Source organism: Choloepus didactylus, chromosome 10, assembly GCF_015220235.1.
Source record: "Choloepus didactylus isolate mChoDid1 chromosome 10, mChoDid1.pri, whole genome shotgun sequence".
Lineage (NCBI taxonomy): Eukaryota > Metazoa > Chordata > Mammalia > Pilosa > Megalonychidae > Choloepus > Choloepus didactylus.
Genome location: NC_051316.1, coordinates 87302279 through 87321412, shown reverse-complemented (window position 1 = coordinate 87321412; position 19134 = coordinate 87302279). Strand labels below are relative to the sequence as shown.

At 54.6% G+C, this 19134-nt stretch overlaps 1 protein-coding gene across 1 annotated transcript; it reads left to right on the top strand.

Moving 5' to 3' along the window:
• The first annotated feature begins 740 nt into the window (after window positions 1-740).
• On the top strand, window positions 741-18204 carry LOC119505460 (protein FAM102A-like). Its single transcript, XM_037798253.1, has 10 exons — window positions 741-1049; window positions 1273-1302; window positions 4098-4214; window positions 5712-5758; window positions 5886-6043; window positions 12705-12809; window positions 12916-13111; window positions 13729-13850; window positions 13969-14035; window positions 15408-18204. Exons 1-10 carry the CDS (start codon window positions 756-758, stop codon window positions 15451-15453), a joined length of 1182 nt encoding a protein of 393 aa, XP_037654181.1. The 5' UTR covers window positions 741-755; the 3' UTR covers window positions 15454-18204.
• Window positions 18205-19134: the final 930 nt, after the last annotated feature.

Sequence of the window (19134 nt, the reverse complement as noted above, 5' to 3'; positions counted from 1 at the left end):
CCCCCCAATGAGGAGCGTTTTGGCGATGGAGTTCCCCTGGATCCTTACCATCTTCTTCAGACGAGACACTTCCCACAGATCCCTCCTGACCAGGCAGACACTTCGCAGGGCTCATCTCACTGAGTGTCCCAGTGCCTACAGGGAGCAGGTGGTGTGCACATTTTACAGTGGATGGAGAGGTCAGGCCCCCAGCCCGAGCCACACAGTGAGTGTGAGGGCTGTGAGCCCAGGGCTGCCTGGCCCAAGTCAAGGTGCCCCGCATCACGGCCCTGGCAGGGATGCAGGATAAGCCTTGGACCCATCCCCAAAGCTTTGTGGGGGCCAGGAGGGGTTAACCGGAGAAAGCTCCTCATAGAAGGTGAGACTTGGGGGCTCTCCTTAGCTGAGGAAATGAACTCCCCAGCAGAATGGAAAGTAGATTTTTGCCTCACTTGAGCTGTTCCCTCTTCCTGGAACTGTCTCCTTCCCCGCTTTTCATTCAGATCTGAACTTGAATGTCACCTCCCTGTAGCCAGTCACCTTCTCTGACTCACCCCTTTCCCCACCCTCTCCTGGGGACACTGAGTCATCACTGGGGTGACTGTCAAATGTCAGTCTGTGAATAAAGACCACTGCAGTAGCCCATCACCTAGCATATACTCACCACTCAGATACATGGACAGGTAGGATGTTGCACACGGCTGACCCCACAACCCCATGGGTTCTTTCTGCCCGTCAGCCTTTTGTGGGCTCTGAGGGGCCTATGAACCAAGGCAATGGCTGAGTGCTCTGGTTCTGAAATCCACCAGCCCTGGGTTCAAACCCTGCTTTGTTGCTCATTTAGGGATCTGATCTTTGGGAGGGTGTGTCTTTCTCTTGGAGCCTTGGTGCCCTCAGCTATAGGAGGAGGTGACTTAGAGCCTACCTCACAAGGTTGTCTGGCCCACAGGGAGGAGGTCCAAGAGAACTGCGTGCGGTGGCAGAAGAGGTTCACCTTTGTGTGTAAGATGAGCGCCAATCCGGCCACCGGCCTGCTGGACCCCTGCATCTTCTGTGTGTCCGTGCGCAAGGTGAGGCCAGGGGCGGGAGTGGGGCAACTGGCCTGGCAGCTTAGGGTCCATCCCCTGAGTTACGCCCCCCCACTCCCCCACCCCAAGGGAAAATGAGAAGTGCGGCTCTGCCTCTTCTTGTCCTCCTCCCCTGGCAGTCAGACTTAGGGGGTTTGGGGGAGACCCGCGTGGTTCCTCGGATTCCATAATTACCCTGCTGCTTGTGTCTCCCCTCCTTGTGCAGGAGCTGAAAGGCGGGAAGGCTTATTCCAAGGTAAGCAGGGCTCTGTGGAGGGGGGTGGGATGGGGTGGGAGGGAGCTCACCTGAGAGAAGTGCCCAGAAGGACTTCCGGTCCCTTCTCTGCCCCAAATGGGAGGCATTCAGCTCTACATGAGAAAGAGTATTTTGGGAAATGTCTTTATTAATAATTTTTTTATTAGAGAAGCTGTAGGTTTACAGAAAAATTATGCATAAAATACGGAGTTCTCATATAACATCCTTTTATTAACACCTTGCATTAGTGGGGCATGTATTTATTTGCTATAATTGATGAAAGAATATTTTTGTAATTTCACTATTAACCGTGGTCCTTGGTTTACATTAGAGTTCATTGTCTGTTGTACAGTCCTATGGTTGGATTTTTTTTTAATTTTTTATTCTAGCAACATTCAAATATATAATTCAGTGGTATTAATTATGAATGCAATGTTGTGCTGCCATCATCACCATCCTTTTCCAGAACTTCTCCATCACTCCAGATAGAAATTCTGCACAGCTTAAGCATTAACTCCCCATTTCCTATGCCGACTCCAGCCTCTGGTAACCTGTCTTCTAGTTTCTGAAGCTATGAATTTGCTTATTCTAATAACTTCATGTTGTGAGATCATGCAATATTTGCCTTATTTCACTCAACATGGTGTCTTCAGAGTTATTCCATGTTGTCTCATGTATCAGAACTTAATTCTTTTTTATGATGAATAATATTCCATTGTATGTAGGTACCACATTTTGTTTATCTATTCATCAGTTGATTGCTTGGGTTGCTTCCATCTTTTGGCAGTTTTCTTTATTAATAATTTTTGCGCTGAATATTATAAAGGCAGCACAGGTTTGTTGCAACAGAAGTGGTACAGATGTTCATAGAATTAAAAAAAAGACTTTTTCATCCCCCTTCTTCACTCCAGGCCTCCTCTCTGGACCTCACCATTGGAGTTGGTTGGGTTCTTTCCGGGCCTTCTTAGAAAAAATAAATAAATTATTGTAAAGTAAATCAGACATACAGAGCAGTGAATAAAACGTGTGTGGTTTAGAGGAATGTAAAATGCACATACTTTGTATGATCTTGTACACATGTAAACAATATGATTTTTTAATACACAAATGGGACTCACTCTAAGCAGATTCTGCAGCTTGGAATTTTACTTTCCAGTAAAAATCGTTTCTGGGTATCTTTTCCTGTCAACACAAACAAATTTCCTTGTGCTTTGTAGCAGTAGCAGAGGACCCCATTGTATGGTTGGGCTGTACTTGATTCAGCCATTCCCGACTTGTTAACATGTATGTTCTTGCCAGTCTTCTCACTGCCCTCACAGACCGGCCCTCCACAGAAACCTTTTCCACTGGGAAAAGTGGAAGAAAACAGCTTTAGAAGGTTTACTCTGCCCTCAGCGCCTCTCTGTAGGGACCCTGGGCACATCCCTTGTGGGCCAGCAGGCAGAGGGTGGGCTCATTCGGTCGGGACCACAAGTGTCTTCGCCTCACCTCTCCCCCAGCATGGAGGGTGGCACTGCCCAGGGCCTGGCCCTTCCCACTGAAGAGCTCAGGAAGCTCAGCAGGTCTGCAGGCACTCTGCCCCGGCCCCACATGCTGCTGTCTCTCTCCAGAAGCAGGGGGCGGGTGGCTAGAACCAGGCTGTGGAAGAAGCCTGTGGAAGAGGCGGTTGTATTGGAAAGTTCTCCTTCTGTTGGCTCATGTGGGTTAGGACAGCAGCACAACTACGAAAGAACCTACCAGCAGACAGCTGGGAGCATTCCCCCTCCACCCAGCAAACATTTATTGGCACCAAGCACATGTCAGATGCTACCAGGTCCCTTCCCTTCTGTTATCTGGTAGAACCTTCACTCCAGGTTTTATTCCCGTTAGAGGAGAAACTGAGACCCAGACAGGTGGGACTGGGTGCTGCTCAGGCATGAGGTTCAGTACTGGCTCTGCTGGTTAAAGTTGTGTGGCTCTGGGCAAGTCCCTTCCCCTCTGAACCTTGGTTTTTTCATCTGTAAAATGGGCATCATTTTGATTCTGGAGCATGTGTCCTGAAACACTGCAGTGGAGTTGCACATGGCAGGTGCTCAGCGGTCATCCCTGGGTGCCTTGGTTGTCCCCCAGCCACCAAGCCCTCACCTCAAGTGCAGTTTTCCCTCCAGGTCTGGGCCGCCTTAGCTTCGATCTAGGGACTCCTTAGCTCCTGCCCTGTTTTTGCACTCTCCCCCACTTCCCTACCCATCCCTTGCCTCCTCTCTGGGACTTGGCATCAGAGAAGCAGCCTAGATTCCCTGTCCTTGCTCCCAGAGCTCCACAAGAGCCTGTCCAGACCCTCGACTCTGCCCACCAGCCCCTTCACTATGGGCCTCCACCTGCAGAGTGCCCCGTCTCCCAGACCCCTGCCCCCCACCCCACTGCCAAGTTCCCATGGGCCTTCTCTTCTCCCCTGCTCTCTCGCCTGGCAGCTCGACAGCACGGCCTTGTTTCCCAGGGAACAATGTGACTGTGTCACAGACAACAATGTCCTTTCATCTCAGGCGCACTGGCCCCAGTGCATACTGGGATGTGGCACAAAGGGTGCTTTGTGTGGCTCAGGGATGTGAGCTCCTGGCTTTGCCATGTCTGTGACGCCTACCCGGGGCCTCTGTCCTTGGGGCCTGGTTATGCAACAGTCAGGGCTGTGGGTCAGGCTGGGGGCTCTGCCTGCCCCTCCCCGCTCTGCCAAGTTAACCCTTCCGGCCACATCTGCCAGCCATGCGCCCACACTCCCTGCAGCCTCCCACCTTCTCTGGCTCCTCTTCTCCTCCCAGCTGGGCTTTGCCGACTTGAACCTAGCCGAGTTTGCAGGCTCGGGATCCATGGTGCGCTGCTGCCTGCTGGAGGGCTACGACACAAAGAACACCCGCCAGGACAACTCCATCCTCAAGGTACCCAGGGACCCTCCTGCCTCTTTTGCCTGCTCCCCACCAAGGGGAAAACCTAGCTCCTTGTCAGAATCCCCCAGGCTTGTTAAAAATGCAGGTTCTCACCCTGGACCAGGCAGTGAAAGAAAGAGGAAAGACATGGGATCAGGGTCAGGAAAACATCAGGGGGTTGAGGATTGGGCTCAGTTGCTTTAAAGGTTTAGCGAGCACTTTAGGGAGATAAGCATTGTGCTGAATGCTGGCCATCTCTTATCTTAAGATCCCCTGACAACAGCCTCATGAGGTGTGTCTATCATTAGTCCCAGTTTTGCATAGGAGGGAGTTAAGGCACAGAAGTTTAGTACTTTGCCTGGGGTCCCTAGCACAGCTGGGACTTGAACCCCCAGCCATTCGAGTCTGCAGTCCAGCCCCTAACCATTGCCCCATGACCTTGCTGAGGTGGCCCAAGCTCCCAGGTAGAGTGTCTGTGAGTGGAAGAATCCGCATCTCCCTGGACCTGTGCGGACTGCGAAGGCCCCACTGTGGCCCGCCCTGCCCTGGCCTGACACGTGCAGGTTTCCAGTGCTGGCGGCAGCTCCCTCCCCAGGCGGCTGCCTCTTAGCCTCTCAGGAACAGAGATGTGTGGATGTCTTCTGCCAGCACACCACTCTTCCTCATTTCCACACCCTTCCATCTGGCTGAGAATGCAATGTTGTCCTAACAACACCTCTGGGAACTGACCCAGAGGGAGAGTGTTGTGCTAGAGCAGAGCCGGGCAGGTGCTCTGGAGCCTCCTGGACCCTCGCAGAGGAAACCAGAAATACCAGAGACCAAAGGTCCAGGCCAGTCACGGCGAGAGCCAGGGGTCAGGTGGCCAAAATCTTTGTCTGGGTGGGTGTTAAATTTCCACTGGCTTCATGCTTTACTTTATCCAGCAAACTTTCCCTGAGCCAGTACATGCGAGTTGGACTCTGAACATGCCCTCCCCCCACCACCCCCCGTGTCAGACTTGGTGAGCTGCAGCCCAATTCAGGCTCTGAATTCCCCACTACCACCACCACCATGGCGGGCTCAGTGAACCCTCTTCCCACTGTGAGGGGCCCGGTACCCCCCCTCCCTCTCTTGTCAGGCTCAGCGAGCCCCTGGCCCGCTGAGGGCTGTAAGCGGGGCATGGAGAATGGGGAGTGAGTGTCTGTGGCCCCTGCCCTCAAGGAGCCCACAGCCTTGTCATGATTTTAAAATAGCAGCTGGCTTTTGCTGCACATGTACTCTGTGCCGGGTGCTGTGCTCAGCTGCCTGCATCCTCACTTCTGTTCCACAAGGCGGGCACCATGATAATCCCCATCTTCCAGTTGAGGAAACGGGCTCAGTGAGGTCAGGTGGCTTTGCCAGAACCACCCAGCCAGGAAGGGGCAGAGACAAGATTAAAGTCCAAGCCCTTTTGAAGCCTGATCCAAGGCTACAGGGAGGTGGCACCTGGACTGGGTGTAGCGGCATGGCTGATTTCTCTCTTTCCCATAGGTCACCATTGGCATGTTCCTGCTCTCTGGAGACCCCTGCTTCAAGACGTGAGTGCCAGCACAGGCTGGGTGAGGGGGTGGCAGCTCAGGACTGGGAGCGCAGGCTCTTGGGCTCCCCTGTCTTCATCTGTTCCCAAAGGCAGGGCACCTCAGTCACTCCTGTCTGTCCTCCCAGGCCACCGTCCACTGCCAAGTCCATCTCCATCCCAGGCCAGGATTCCTCCTTGCAGCTGACATGTAAGGGTGGTGGGACCAGCGGCAGTGGCGGCAGCAGCACCAGCTCCCTCACAGGGACCCGGCCCCCCAAGGCCCGGCCCACCATCCTCAGCTCAGGTACTGTTCCCCATCTTCCCACCCCTCCCAGCCCCTGAAAGCTTTTACCTCCCCAGGGTCCTCAGGTCCCAGGGATTCTCATGCTGAGAAGAGGTTGGGGGTGGAATGGTATCTCCATCTGTCCATGCTTCCATCTGGCAGACGTTGGCTGAGCACTTCCTGTGCACCAAGCACTGGGCAGGGCCCCGAGATCACAGCGGTGACCTGGGCCCAGACCGATGCGCCACCCCTGCCTTGTGGCCCTCCCAGGCTAGCAGGAGAGACAGCCTTAATCCCATGATCAATAATTCAAATACATGTCCACTCGCAGATGTGGCAGCATTGGGGTGGCATTTGAGTTGGCTTCTGGGGACACAGGGGTGCAGTGTTCCTGGCAGAGGGAAGTGGGGTGAGCTCCTGCTTGTCCACTTGCTTTGTGACCTGAGTCTCAGCATCCACCTCTGTAAGATGGGATCAGTGGTAGCAATTGAATCCTGGGTTGGTTTGGGGCTTAACTAAGGAAATGTGCAATAGTGCCGGGCCTGACACATACTAAATGCTCAATAGGTATTTCCTGGTATTTTATCTTTATTATCATTATTACTAATATTGTTGTTATGAAAAATGTGACCGAGTCAAGCCCTGGAGGAAATGGCTTGCTAACTAGGACGAGGTGATGGGTGTTACCTGGAAAGGAGGCTCTGGTCTGCCCCAGAGTGTTTGCCAGGCTCCCCCTGTACCTAGTTCTGGGTGGGGTGAAGCAGGGTCCCCTAGAGGTGAACTCAGCTGGGAAGCAGACTGCCCCCGAGTGATTAGTGAGCAAGGCAGCATGTGGCGGCCCTAATTTGTGCCCCAGGAGCAATAAGAGAGGGCACACAGCCTCATGCCATTCAGTAGATGTTTGTTAAATGATTCTGCCCTCACCAGGGCTGGGGAGCAGTGAGGGACCCTCTGACCTCAAGGACTTTGCTTTCCTCCACTCGCATTTTTCCTGCAGATCCAGCCAGATGAGGAAAGCAGAAGGCTCTGCCCAGAGTTAAAAGCTCAGGTTCTTGCCTGCCCAGGGGATGGAGGCCTTCCAGAATTAGCACTGTCTCCAGCTTCAGAGTGGGAGGGTTGCAGGTTGCGGTCGCGTTTGCTGCTTCGTGGGGGGGGGGGGGCAGCCGGTTGCTGAACCCTCGGCTCTCGGCGTTGCTCTGAGGGTACCGGCGGCGGGGGCTCTTTCCCGGAGGCGAGGGCGTGGCGGGGGACTGGGCCCTAGTCCCCGGCGGAGGCGTGCAAGGAGGGCGGCGAGAAGGAGCAGGCGGGACACGGTTCTTTGAGGGTGAGGAAAACCAAGGGAGCGAGAGAGAGAGAGAGAGAGCTTTATTAGGGGAGAGCACCAGCTTATATTGGGTGATTAGGGGGCGGGGTAGCTGTAGAGGTCAAAGGCTTGGATTGGTTCAGAGAGGGTGCAGAGGTTGATAGACAGGGGGCGGGAGTTGTTCCGGTAACTGAGCATGCTCACTAGAGGTGGGGGAGTTGCTCTGGCAACGAGGAGTGTCCGAGCAGGACAAGGGGGTGGGGAAAAGGCGGTTCCCTCCGGCAAGCCTCTCCCAACAGTGGTATTTTGGGTGAGGAAATGGGGCCTGCCTCCGGCCTCACTTTCCCAGGCCCGGGGGGCTGTGGAGGGCGCTGTCGCCCGTGCCCACCACCCTCCCCAGGGGCGGATCCGGTCCCCTGGCCCAGGCCCGCCAAGTCGAAGCACGTAATCAGTGTCCCGCATTTCCCCCTTCTTTTCAAATTAAAGGGAGAAGCTTACCGGAGAGGTCCGCCAAGGGATGAGGGAAGGGGACGGTTGGGGAGGGGAAAAAGGGGTAGACGGTGGCTCAGCAAGGTTGGAGCTCAGCGTTGGTGTGGCGCCCGGGCGCTCGACAAGGGCCTTGCTGGTAGCGGGCTGGGCGAAAGTTTAGAGAAGCTGGAGCTCGGGGTTGATACGAGGTTCAGGCGATTGAGAAGGGCCTCGCGGTCGACGGGTTGACCGGTGGCGGCGAGGTCGCTGAGGGTTGGTTGTCATCTTGGAGTAGGCAGCATCAGAGGTGGCGAGTCGCTGGTACTGAACTTGCACGAACGAGGAAAAAATAGCATCCGTTTGTTTCCTTACAAGTTGGACGATTCTGCGGATAATGCAGGGCCCTAGGGTGAGAGCTAGAATGATCATTAGTAGGGGGCCAAGGAGAGGGAGGAGGTATGGGAGGAGGGGTGTAAAGATGTGGGACCAATAGTTGGTGGCTTCACGGTCTCTTTTACGTTGTTCCAGTCCCTCTCGGACCTTTTTTAGGCTGTCCTCGGCGAGACCTGTGGAATTGGCATATACACAGCACTCTTCTCCTAGGGCGGCGCAGAGGCCCCCTTCTTTGAGGAGGAGAAGGTCGAGACCTCGGCGGTTTTGGAGCACTACCTCAGAGAGGGAATTGACAGAATTTTTAAGATGGGAAATAGCGTTTTGTAGGTGAGTGATATCTTCGTCCACGGCTGCCCTGAGGTGAGTTAGGGCAGAGTTTTGTCGGGCTAGTGCAGCAATTCCAGTGCCAGTGCCTACAAGACCTAGGAGGGAGGCAATTGTAAGGGCGGGTGATGGGCTCTCGCTTTTGCAGAAGGGCGGAATCTGCAGTTCTTTCCAGGCGGAGGAAGAAGTCTTCCTCGCTGTGGTATAAGACCCTAGGGATAAGGACAATTAGGAGGCAAGTTTCATTAGTTGTATAGAGGGTTTGCACATTAAGGCAGGGGGTAAGTCCTGTAGAGGAGCACAGCCATTGGGAGGAGTTGTGGGGAATAAGAAACTTGGCAGAGCTGCTGGGAGAGGAGTAGTCGGCACAAGCTGTGAGGCTGGGAGAGTTACTTGAGCGAGGGCGGATGCACTTCCCTGTAAAGGAGACTGAATGAAAGGTTAGGGGGACGGCAGAGGTATTCCAATTGCATTCCGAAGGGCTGTCCTCTGTGTTTTCTGAAAAGGAGAGGTTGGAGGCAATTGGCTCATACAGGGGGAAGGAGGTGGAGAGGCAAAGCCAGCAAGAGGAGGTAAGATTAGGGCTGGAGGAATTCACTGAGGTGAAGGCCGCTTGGATAAGGTTGAGGAGGGGAGAGGAGTAGCGAGGGGGGTAGAGGAGGTCGGGGTGGTGGGGTTGGCGATGCGTTGTTTGCAGCTGAGGTGCGGCTGGTTGGAGCTGAGGTGCAGCTGGAGAGCTGTGGAAAAAGGGGGTTCACTCGGACTGGGGTCCAGGCCCAGGTGTACTGTTGTCATCTGGTGCACCAGGCTGCGGAGATGACGGCGTTCTCGTCTCGTTAGACGCTTGGTTGCTGGTGGCGGGCCGGATTGCCCTTCCTGGGATCCAGATTGGTTGTGCTGCATCATCTGGGAAAACACAAGCAAACCCGCGCCCCTGGGCGAGGAGTGGGGAGGGACCCTTCCAGGCATTATTCTCTGGGTCCTTCCAGTAAACCATCGGGGCCTGGATGGGCCTATACGAGGGCCCCCAATGTTTATGTAGGGGCGAAAGCCCTTCTTTATTGAATGTGAGTAGATTAAGGTGAATAAGGGCTGCTATGATAAGGTCCCCTGGAGTTGCCTGGGGGAGCATTGCCCTTTCTTTTTCAACTTGTGTTTTTAAGCGGCGATGGACGGCTTCCACAATGGCTTGCCCCTGTGGATTATAGGGGATGCCGAAATGATGGGTGATGTTATATAGCTGAAGAAAGGCCGCAAAGGAGGCACTGCGATAGGCAGGCCCATTGTCCGTTTTTAGGTCCCAGGGGACTCCCATGAAGAGAATTCCTTGTCTTAGGGCCTTGATACAGTGTTTGGCCGTTTCCCCGGCGAGGGGGACTGCATAACACATGGCCGAGAAGGTGTCAATTATTACATGCACATATTTGAGGCGTCCAAAGGACGGAACATGAGTTACATCCATTTGCCATCTAGAATTGGGTTTTAGGCCTCGTGGGTTGACTCCCTGAGGTTGCAGGGGGCCAAGCGGCGCAAAGGGCGCACAAATTGCACAATTGCGGACAAGATGTTTACAGGTATCTAGGGGGAGGCCACATAGATGATGTAACGACGTAGCCGAAAAGTGAAACCTAGAATGCAATAGCTTGGCCTGGTTAACAGCGTCCCCCGGAGGGGCTGCCGTGTGAGTTAGCATAGCTTGGGTATTTTGAGCTGAGACCGCTTGGTCTACTATACTATTGCCATTAGCCAGGGGCCCCGGAAGGCCTGAGTGACTACGAATGTGGCTAATGAACCAAGGATCCTGTCGATGCTCCAGGATGCTTCTGAGGTCAGAAAGTGCTTTATCAATGGCCGAGTCTCCCGGGAAAAAGGTGGAAAACGCGAGGACTCGGCAGACCTGATACGTGTAGAGGCTGTCTGTGAAAATGTTTACTGGGTGGTTGCAGTGGGCATTTAGCGCGTATGACACCGCCAGAATTTCCCCCACTTGGACTGAATGAAGGTTGACATAACTGAATAGGCGGGGTTTTGGGTGGTCCTGAGAATAAGAGAGGAAGGCGAAACGGGTTTTGGAGGCGTCAGTGAAGACGGTAGTGGCACCCGGGATGGGTGCAGAGGAGGGGAAAGGATGGAAGGGGCTATGGAAGGGAAGCTTGGCGAGCCCCTGTAACAGCCGATGGCTAGGATAGTGGCAGCTGAATTCCCCCTGAAATCCTTCCAAGAGGATTTGCATGTCCGGGTTATCACGTATAAGCAGGCGGGTTTGGCCTGCGTCCAGGGGCCAAACAATTTTTTCCGGCGGCTCTCCAAATACATGAACAGCCAGGGTGACTAGATCTGAAGCTAGGCTGATCCAGAGCCGCACTGCGGGGCAAATTTTCCTAAGCCGGCTTTTAGCAGGGTGCACTCAAAGTAGAGGGCCTGGCACGGGAGTGGGGGTAGGGGCAGCGCTGTCCTAAGGGTTGCCTTGAGGTGTAGAAGGCAGCCAGGGGTTGTTAGTCGGCAGGGTGGGAGGAGTAGCGGCAACTGCCGGTAGCGGCTCCGAGGGGGAGCTTGTCGAAGGGGGGAGGCGGAAGTGGGAGGCCCCAAGCGTCACAAGATGGCGGCGCTGTGGGCGTGGCTAAGACACAAGATGGCGGACTAGCTCCGTCCTGTGAAAGGGCGGGGTCTAAGGCATAAGATGGCGGACTAACTCCGCCCTGTGAAAGGGCGGGGCCTAAGGCATAAGATGGCGGACTAGCTCCGCCCTGTGAAAGGGCAGGGCCTAAGGCATAAGATGGCGGACTAACTCCGCCCTGTGAAAGGGCGGGGCCTAAGGCATAAGATGGCGGACTAGCTCCGCCCTGTTAAAGGGCGGGGTCTAAGGCATAAGATGGCGGACTAGCTCCGCCCTGTGAAAGGGCGGGGTAAAGCGCATGCGGTTTCCGGCCCGGCTTAGGGCTGACGTCATCACTAGAGCACTTCCTCCCCTCAGTGGAAGAAGAAGGAGGAAGTTCGCCATTTTGGAGCAGTTTGGGGGGGCGGTTGCAAAGAGGCACACGGCGCCAAACAAAGAAACAAAGACACAAAGGACTACAGCAAAGTAATGGAGGGGAAGAGGGAGAGTGTCTGGAGGAAGAGTGTCAGGAGGAATGAGGGACATAGGAAGAGAGGACGAAAGGTAGTCGGGGGCAAAGCCGGGTTAATACGGGAAAGGAGGAGCGGCCCGGGCGCGGAGCGGCGAGGGAGAGGCGGCTCCGGACGTGGAGCGGCGAGGGAGAGGCGGCTCCGCGGGGCGGCGAGGGAGAGGCGGCCCTTACCTTGCAGGCGAGGAGAAGGGGAGGTGGAGAGGCGTCCGGGCGAGCGGGTGACCTGCTAAACCGTCGTGTGGAGAATTCCTCACACGGGGCACCAGTTGCGGTCGCGTTTGCTGCTTCGTGGGGGGGGGGGGCAGCCGGTTGCTGAACCCTCGGCTCTCGGCGTTGCTCTGAGGGTACCGGCGGCGGGGGCTCTTTCCCGGAGGCGAGGGCGTGGCGGGGGACTGGGCCCTAGTCCCCGGCGGAGGCGTGCAAGGAGGGCGGCGAGAAGGAGCAGGCGGGACACGGTTCTTTGAGGGTGTGGAAAACCAAGAGAGCGAGAGAGCTTTATTAGGGGAGAGCACCAGCTTATATTGGGTGATTAGGGGGCGGGGTAGCTGTAGAGGTCAAAGGCTTGGATTGGTTCAGAGAGGGTGCAGAGGTTGATAGACAGGGGGCGGGAGTTGTTCCGGTAACTGAGCATGCTCACTAGAGGTGGGGGAGTTGCTCTGGCAACGAGGAGTGTCCGAGCAGGACAAGGGGGTGGGGAAAAGGCGGTTCCCTCCGGCAAGCCTCTCCCAACAGTGGTATTTTGGGTGAGGAAATGGGGCCTGCCTCCGGCCTCACTTTCCCAGGCCCGGGGGGCTGTGGAGGGCGCTGTCGCCCGTGCCCACCACCCTCCCCAGGGGCGGATCCGGTCCCCTGGCCCAGGCCCGCCAAGTCGAAGCACGTAATCAGTGTCCCGCAGCAGGTGGCTTCTTTCAGAACCTGTTTTACAGTCTGTAAAATGGAAGTACACAGTGGCCCTCCCCCGCTGTGGGAGGCTGTGAGGCTCAGTGAGAGGATGGGTGTGAAGGGCCTTGGTAGTGCTGATGGGTAAAACCCCCCCCCACACAACACACCTCTCCCTGCCTTCCAGGGGTGCCAGAGGAGCCAGACCAGAACCTGTCCAGCCCTGAGGAGGTGTTCCACTCTGGCCACTCACGCAACTCCAGCTACGCCAGCCAGCAGTCCAAGATCTCAGGTGAGTGCCCCATCTGGCCCCACCCCAGCAGCCTCCCACAGCTTCCCACATTCCTGGAATCCCCCAGTAATGAACCCCCCCCCCCCCGCCATTGCCCACCCACCAGGCTACAGCACAGAGCACTCGCGCTCCTCCAGCCTCTCGGACTTGACACACCGCCGCAACACATCCACTAGCAGCAGTGCCTCGGGTGGCCTCAACATGACTGTGGAGGGCCCTGAGGTCAGTGAGCGGGAGTACCGGCCCCCCGAGAAACCACCACGGCCACCCCGGCCTCCGCATCTCTCAGACCGCTCATTTCGGTGAGTCCCACTGCCCCAGCGAGGCCTGGCCAGAGCCACAGCCTGCCACCAAGTGTGCCTCTGCGCACAGCTTGGTGCAAGGGTGGGGAAGACCCCAAGGGGCTTTGCTGGGCACCTACCCTCCAGGGACAGTGTGATGCAGTGGACAGGAAAGCTTGGCCACTGTGCTCCCTGTTTCTGGTGACTCTCTGAGCCTCTGCTTCTTCCGCTGGAACACAGGGGCAAATGTCCCCACCTCAGATTCAACCAGATGATGCTCATAAAGGATGTGGCTACATGCCTGGCATGTAGCAGGTGGTCAGTTAACAGTTTTGCTGTTGGCAGTTTGGTGTAGTGATCAGGAGTGTGACCATTCATGCCAGGCAGAACTGGGCTGAGCCTTGGGTCCACCACTTACATGCTGTGTGGGCCTGGGCAGGTTACTTGACCTCTCAGAGCTTCTGTGTCCTCATTTACAAAAGAATAATAATAACAGCACCTTCACCCTAGGGTTGTTACAAGGTTTAAGTGGATATGACATGGAATGTGCTTGGAACATTCTGAGTGCTGTAGGTGCCGCTCTTGTTGTCATGCCTGTTACCGTTCTTACTGTTGTGACTCTGGCCCATCCCACCCAGACGGAAAAAGGACTCGATGGAGAGCCACCCAACCTGGGTGGATGACACGCGGATTGACGCGGACGACATTGTGGAGAAGATCATGCAGAGCCAAGACTTTACGGACGGCAGCAACACCGAGGGTGAGCTGCCCACGCCAGGCAGAGGGAGGGGTCGGGGGGATGGTGTCACCTGCTCCAGGGGGGCTCCCTGGCTGCCCCTGCCCCAGATCAGCCTCCATCCTCTCCTGTGTCCTCACAGACAGCAACCTCCGGCTGTTTGTGAGCCGTGACTCCACCACACTGAGTGGCATCCAGCTGGCCAACAGGTAGGGGGAAGGGTCAGGGGAGGGGTGGCCAAGGAAACTGTGGGGCATGAGGGTAAGATCTTTGAATGCCATCTCTGACACGCCGTGTGACTTTGGGCAAATCACTTCTCTTCAAGCATCAGTTTCCCCATGTGCCAAATGATGTGGGCAGCACCTGGAGAGTAAGAGAGCACCAGTGCCATGGGGTTGGTTGGTTATGAGGATGTTCCAAGGGTGATCCTTGGAAAGAGCTTAGTTAGCACAGAAAGGGCTGACTACATTTTAATTTGGACCCAGCTTTCCTTCCTAGTCCTCCTGGATCTGGGAACCCTAAAATATGTTGATGATTTCATTTATTTATTGAACGCCAGGCACTGTGCTAGGTGCTGGTGATCCAGCAGTGAGCAACACATCTCTCTGCCTTGATGCTTACAGACCACATTTTTGCTTGAACTCAACAGTTTGCAGTGTGCCCTCTCATGGTCATTCATTTAGAACGTTTGCAATGTGCCTGGCTCACCAAATGAATGAGTGAGTAGAGTGTCCCATGTGGAGAGTTATGCTGAACGCTTTTCCCTGCATTCCTGAGGGCCTGGTGGGAAAGTGTCCGTTTAGCATCTAGGTCCAAGGCAGGGAGGAGACCTGGCAGGGCAGCCCTGGGTGCCAGGACATGCCACCTGGTGCTACTCTGCTGACCCCTGCTGGCGGAGGCTCAAAATTGCAACCAGCACCTCCCAGCCAGCCTCCTGGGCTGCCCCAGGTGGGGCAGGCAAGAAGAAAAGAGAGAAAGCCTCCTTAGAGGTTTGTGAACATCCCGCTCTAATTCCTCTGAAAATGAAGAAATTAGGATCCGAGAGAGAGAAGAAACCTATTTGGTTGTCAGCAGCATCATAGAGGAACTAGATGCCAAACCCCGAATGTCCATGACCCCACAGATGGGCCCCAGCATCATTGGGGAGAAGGCTGGCTACTGGCCAGGTTCCCCACCTTCCACTGCCTTCTTGGCAAACCTCATAACTCCTCTTAGCCTCATTTTCTTCATCTGACAGATGCAGCTTGGATAGTCCCTACCTGCCAGGGTTGCTGTGAGAATGGGGGTGGCACACCATGTGTGTAGGCTGCTGGTGTCCAGGACGGGTTAAGGGGCACAGCCTGTGACAGTGCTGCAGTCTCACCATAGACCTGGTGACAAGTCTTGACTCTGATATTTAACAATCTGTGTCAACTGGGCAAGTGAAATTTAACATCTCTGAGCCTCAGTTTTCTGTCTGCAAATATAGGCCTGTTAACAGTGCCTCCTTACAACTGAAGTACCTCCAAGGGCCTGGCCCAGGTGAGCACTTGGCAGAAGGAGCAATGAGGAGGACAAGCTGACCTGCTTCTTTCCCCACAGGGTCTCCTCTGGGGTCTATGAGCCAGTTGTGATCGAAAGCCATTGAGGAGCTGGTATCCAGGCTGGAGAAGGGCCCTGCCTTTGTGGGTGTCTAGACCTGCATCATTCCACGAGGGACCTTCCCCTTTGGATCACCATCTGCGCTGCATCTCATCTGTGCCTCCCATGTGCACTCCAGCCCCACACCTGTCCCTAAAGTATCATTCCATAGTCCTCCCATCCAGGCCAGGGCCCTCCTGGCCCTTTCAGGTCCAGGCACCACTGTGAATATTTTCCTGTGAACCACTAGAGGGCAGGACAAGCAGGCCATGCAGTAGGCAGGCAAGAAAGACAGCCAGGACTGCCCCTGCACAAGACTGACCTGGCCGTCTTGGCTGAGGACATGCCAGCAGCTCCTTAACATGTAGGGGCTGCTTGCAGCTGAGGGGGTTGTTGCTTTTCCCCTGTGTCCCCCACTCACTCCAGAGGCTCTGGTTTCAGGCCCCCTCCTCCGGCAGGGCCTTGCTCCATTGCTCCGTTGGCCTTGGAGGGCAGCCCACCCCCAGAATCCTGCCAGCATGACCCCCTGACTGCTTAGTGCTTTAGCTGTCCTTCCCCTGTATCCTGGGGGACCCACTGGTGGCCTCCCCCCAGGAGCCAAGACCTCAGGCCCCACCCATGCTCCAGATTGAGACCCCCCCTTTGCCCGCAAACGAATGTTCTCCTGCCACCCTGGCAGCCTGCACTTTGCACATGCTTGTCTCAGCACAGCCCCCACTGGCCCCTTGCCTCCCCTTCCCAAGGATTCCTGAGCTCTGCCTGCTGTGTAGTTGGAGTCCCAGGGTCTAGCAGCCTGGCTGGAACCTGGCGCTTCCTCCCCACCCTCTAGTTAGCCCCGGCTTAGGTGTAACCTATGCGGAGAAAGGTCTGAGCATCGGTGTGATTTTCCTTCTGCCCAGGGTAGGGTCCTGAGCAACTTCACTGTTTTTCCTGTAGAGGTGTCACAGAAGGTGCCTCCCAAGCTCTTGGAGATTGGGGGCCTAGCTAAGCTAGACTTTAGCAAGGAAGGCCCTCATTTCCTCCTCAGGGTCAGCTGGCCCAGGCTGGAGAGGCAGGTGGGGTGTGACTGGGCCGGCCCGGAGCTGGGCTCCTGGCTGGAAAAGTACCTCAGCCTTCTGAAAGCATCCCCCATTTCTGGGCAAGGAAGAGGTGGGGTCCTTTAGGGGGATGTATTTTTTTCCAGTGGGGAGCAGTCTGGCCCTGACCCCCCCTCACTAAAGCCTCTGCTCTCAGCACTTTTCCTTCCCTGGTCCTTATTACTTGCTTGAAGGTGGGGTCTGATTGCCAGCCAGTCCCTGGACAAACTCCATGTGCCATTCTTTTAAATTTTAGTCATTTTGTATAAACCCAGCAGGCTGGTGTTTAGTTACATCTTCAAGTCTTTCTTTTCTTTTCTTTTCTTTCTTTTTTTTTTTTTTTTTTGAGTTCACAGTTCAATATTTTCTCCTCCCCCAGGTGAGGGGAGATGGTTCTGTTCTCTGCCCTCCCTGCTGGCTGGGTCCCAGCGGGGCTAGGGCTCTGGATGGAGGAGCTGGGATGCTGGATCTCTCTGCCAAGTGGGGTGTATCCTCCCCAGGCCAGGAGGGTTCCTTGCCCAGTTTTCTATCTGCCCCAGCTGGTAAAATTTGGGTTCCTTGGTCCTGGAACCTCACTGGCATTGGGACCAGAGCATTTCTAGTAGATATTTTGTGTTTTTGTTTTTGTTTTAAATCACCTAACTTTAGAAGAAAAAATGAATGTTAGAAGGTGCCTGCCAAGGCAGGATGGAGTGTTTGCTCTGGTTGGGGAAGGCTCTGATGAGCTCCGAAGATCCCTTCCTGCCCCACAAACATCTGGCACTTTAGAAGGAAACTGGCAGCACTGTGTCCAAATGGGGTGACTCCCAGAGGATGGAGGTGTGCTGTCCTTTTGTGTCAGCATGACCTCAGCTCAGTGGAGAGGTGCATTCAGGGTGTATTTTGGGTTTGGTTCAAGGTTCTGGCGCTTTAGGTACATAACCGCTGGCTTTGGCATGTTGGGGAGACTGCCCCAAACCAGGAATCCTAGCCCCATCAAGGGCAAGGTCTGAGTTTGAGAGTCACCCTAGAAGGAGAGAGAGCCTGCCATACTCCTACACCAGGCCCCTGGCAGAAGAATTTGATCAACTAAGAATTCAGCCAAAACCAAATGAACAAACACTGGCTGGACCCAGAGGCCTGGAGTCCAGCCTCACCCCCATGTAGGAGCCCTTTCTTTGGCCCTCTGGCCCCCTTGAGCTCAGTGAATCCCTATCAGGCGCCCACAGCTCCGGCTGCAAATTCTATATGTAGAGATAGATTTTATTATAGATATTTTTGGAAAGGAATCAGTCTATGCAATGCCAGTTTGGAATCTTCTTGAAAGACAGTTTAATGTTTTTACTAGGAGATTTAAAGAAAATAAAGGTCTACAGTATTTTTAGGTCTTTTTTTCCTGGTCACTCTACAAATTGACCATAAGACATGATCAGCCAGGATGGAGAATGTCCACGTTTTCCTCTATTTAGGGAGATGAGCAGAGAGATGAGGGAGGGGCATCGTTTGTCTTTTTTATTTTTATTTTATTTTTTTTTAATTCCCCTCCTTTCTAACAGAATGCTGCCACCACTGCCCCCCAGATTCAGCGGGCTATTTGTATCTCTGTCTCCAGCTTCTATTGTAGAAAATAACATTGTACGGGGAAATCAGTGTAGTGTCTTGGTTTGGGAAAAAAATTAAATGTTGTGGTTTTTGTTTTGGTATGGCATGTTTTTTCCTTGTTACTTCACATTGGTGTTGGGATCACACCAAGACCACATCGGAAGGGTGCCAGATCTGTGAGGTGACTTTCCCCAGGATAGGGAAGGTGTACCTGCCAGTGTTTTCTCTAAGTACTGGCTGCAGTCTTAATTATCACCACCTTTATTACTCCAGATTCCTGGTGAGGAAGCTGAGGCCTGGAAGGACGGTTACTTGCCAGTTTCACACACCTATTAAGTTGCAGGGCCTGTATTTGAATTTGTCTCTGACCTCAGAGGACTTAATCTCAGAACTGAAGTTCTAACTAATGCTCTACAGACTTACTCAGTAGTCAAGTGTGCCTCAGGGCAAATAACTTGTCTCTTAATCCTCAGTTTTCTCAACTGCAAAAATGGGGTTTGGGATCAAATGAGAAAGTGGGTATACAAGCTGCTTTGCAGGAGGTGCTGAGCATGTTCCCAGGCCCAGGCTGACTCCAGGGCGTGGCCTGGGCCCCTCACTCCCTGCCCCTGACTGTCCCAAGTCACATAGCAGCGAGGCGGGCCAGCCAGACTCATGAAACCTGAGCAGCCAACCCTGTGAACTGAGGAGAGACAGCATTCCAGACCCTGGAGCTGGAGGAGAGACACTGAAGATGACCTGGCCCAACTCTCCCTTGTTCTGGGCAGAAGGGATAGGGAAAGGGTCTGCCCACGGGGCCAGTGTGAGGTAAGGAACTGGGCTATGGATCAGAAAGTATACAGCTCCTATCAGCTTTGCAGGGGTAGCCCCCATAGTCAGAGATGGGCTCATTGCCGCTGCCAGCGGGAGCAAACCATGCCAGGCTCAGACCCTCCCCACCATCACAGGGGAGACAGCCTCCACACAACCTCTAAGGGAGGCCTGGAGTCCCAAGATGTGACCCTGTAGCACTCCAGAATGTTAAAAAACAA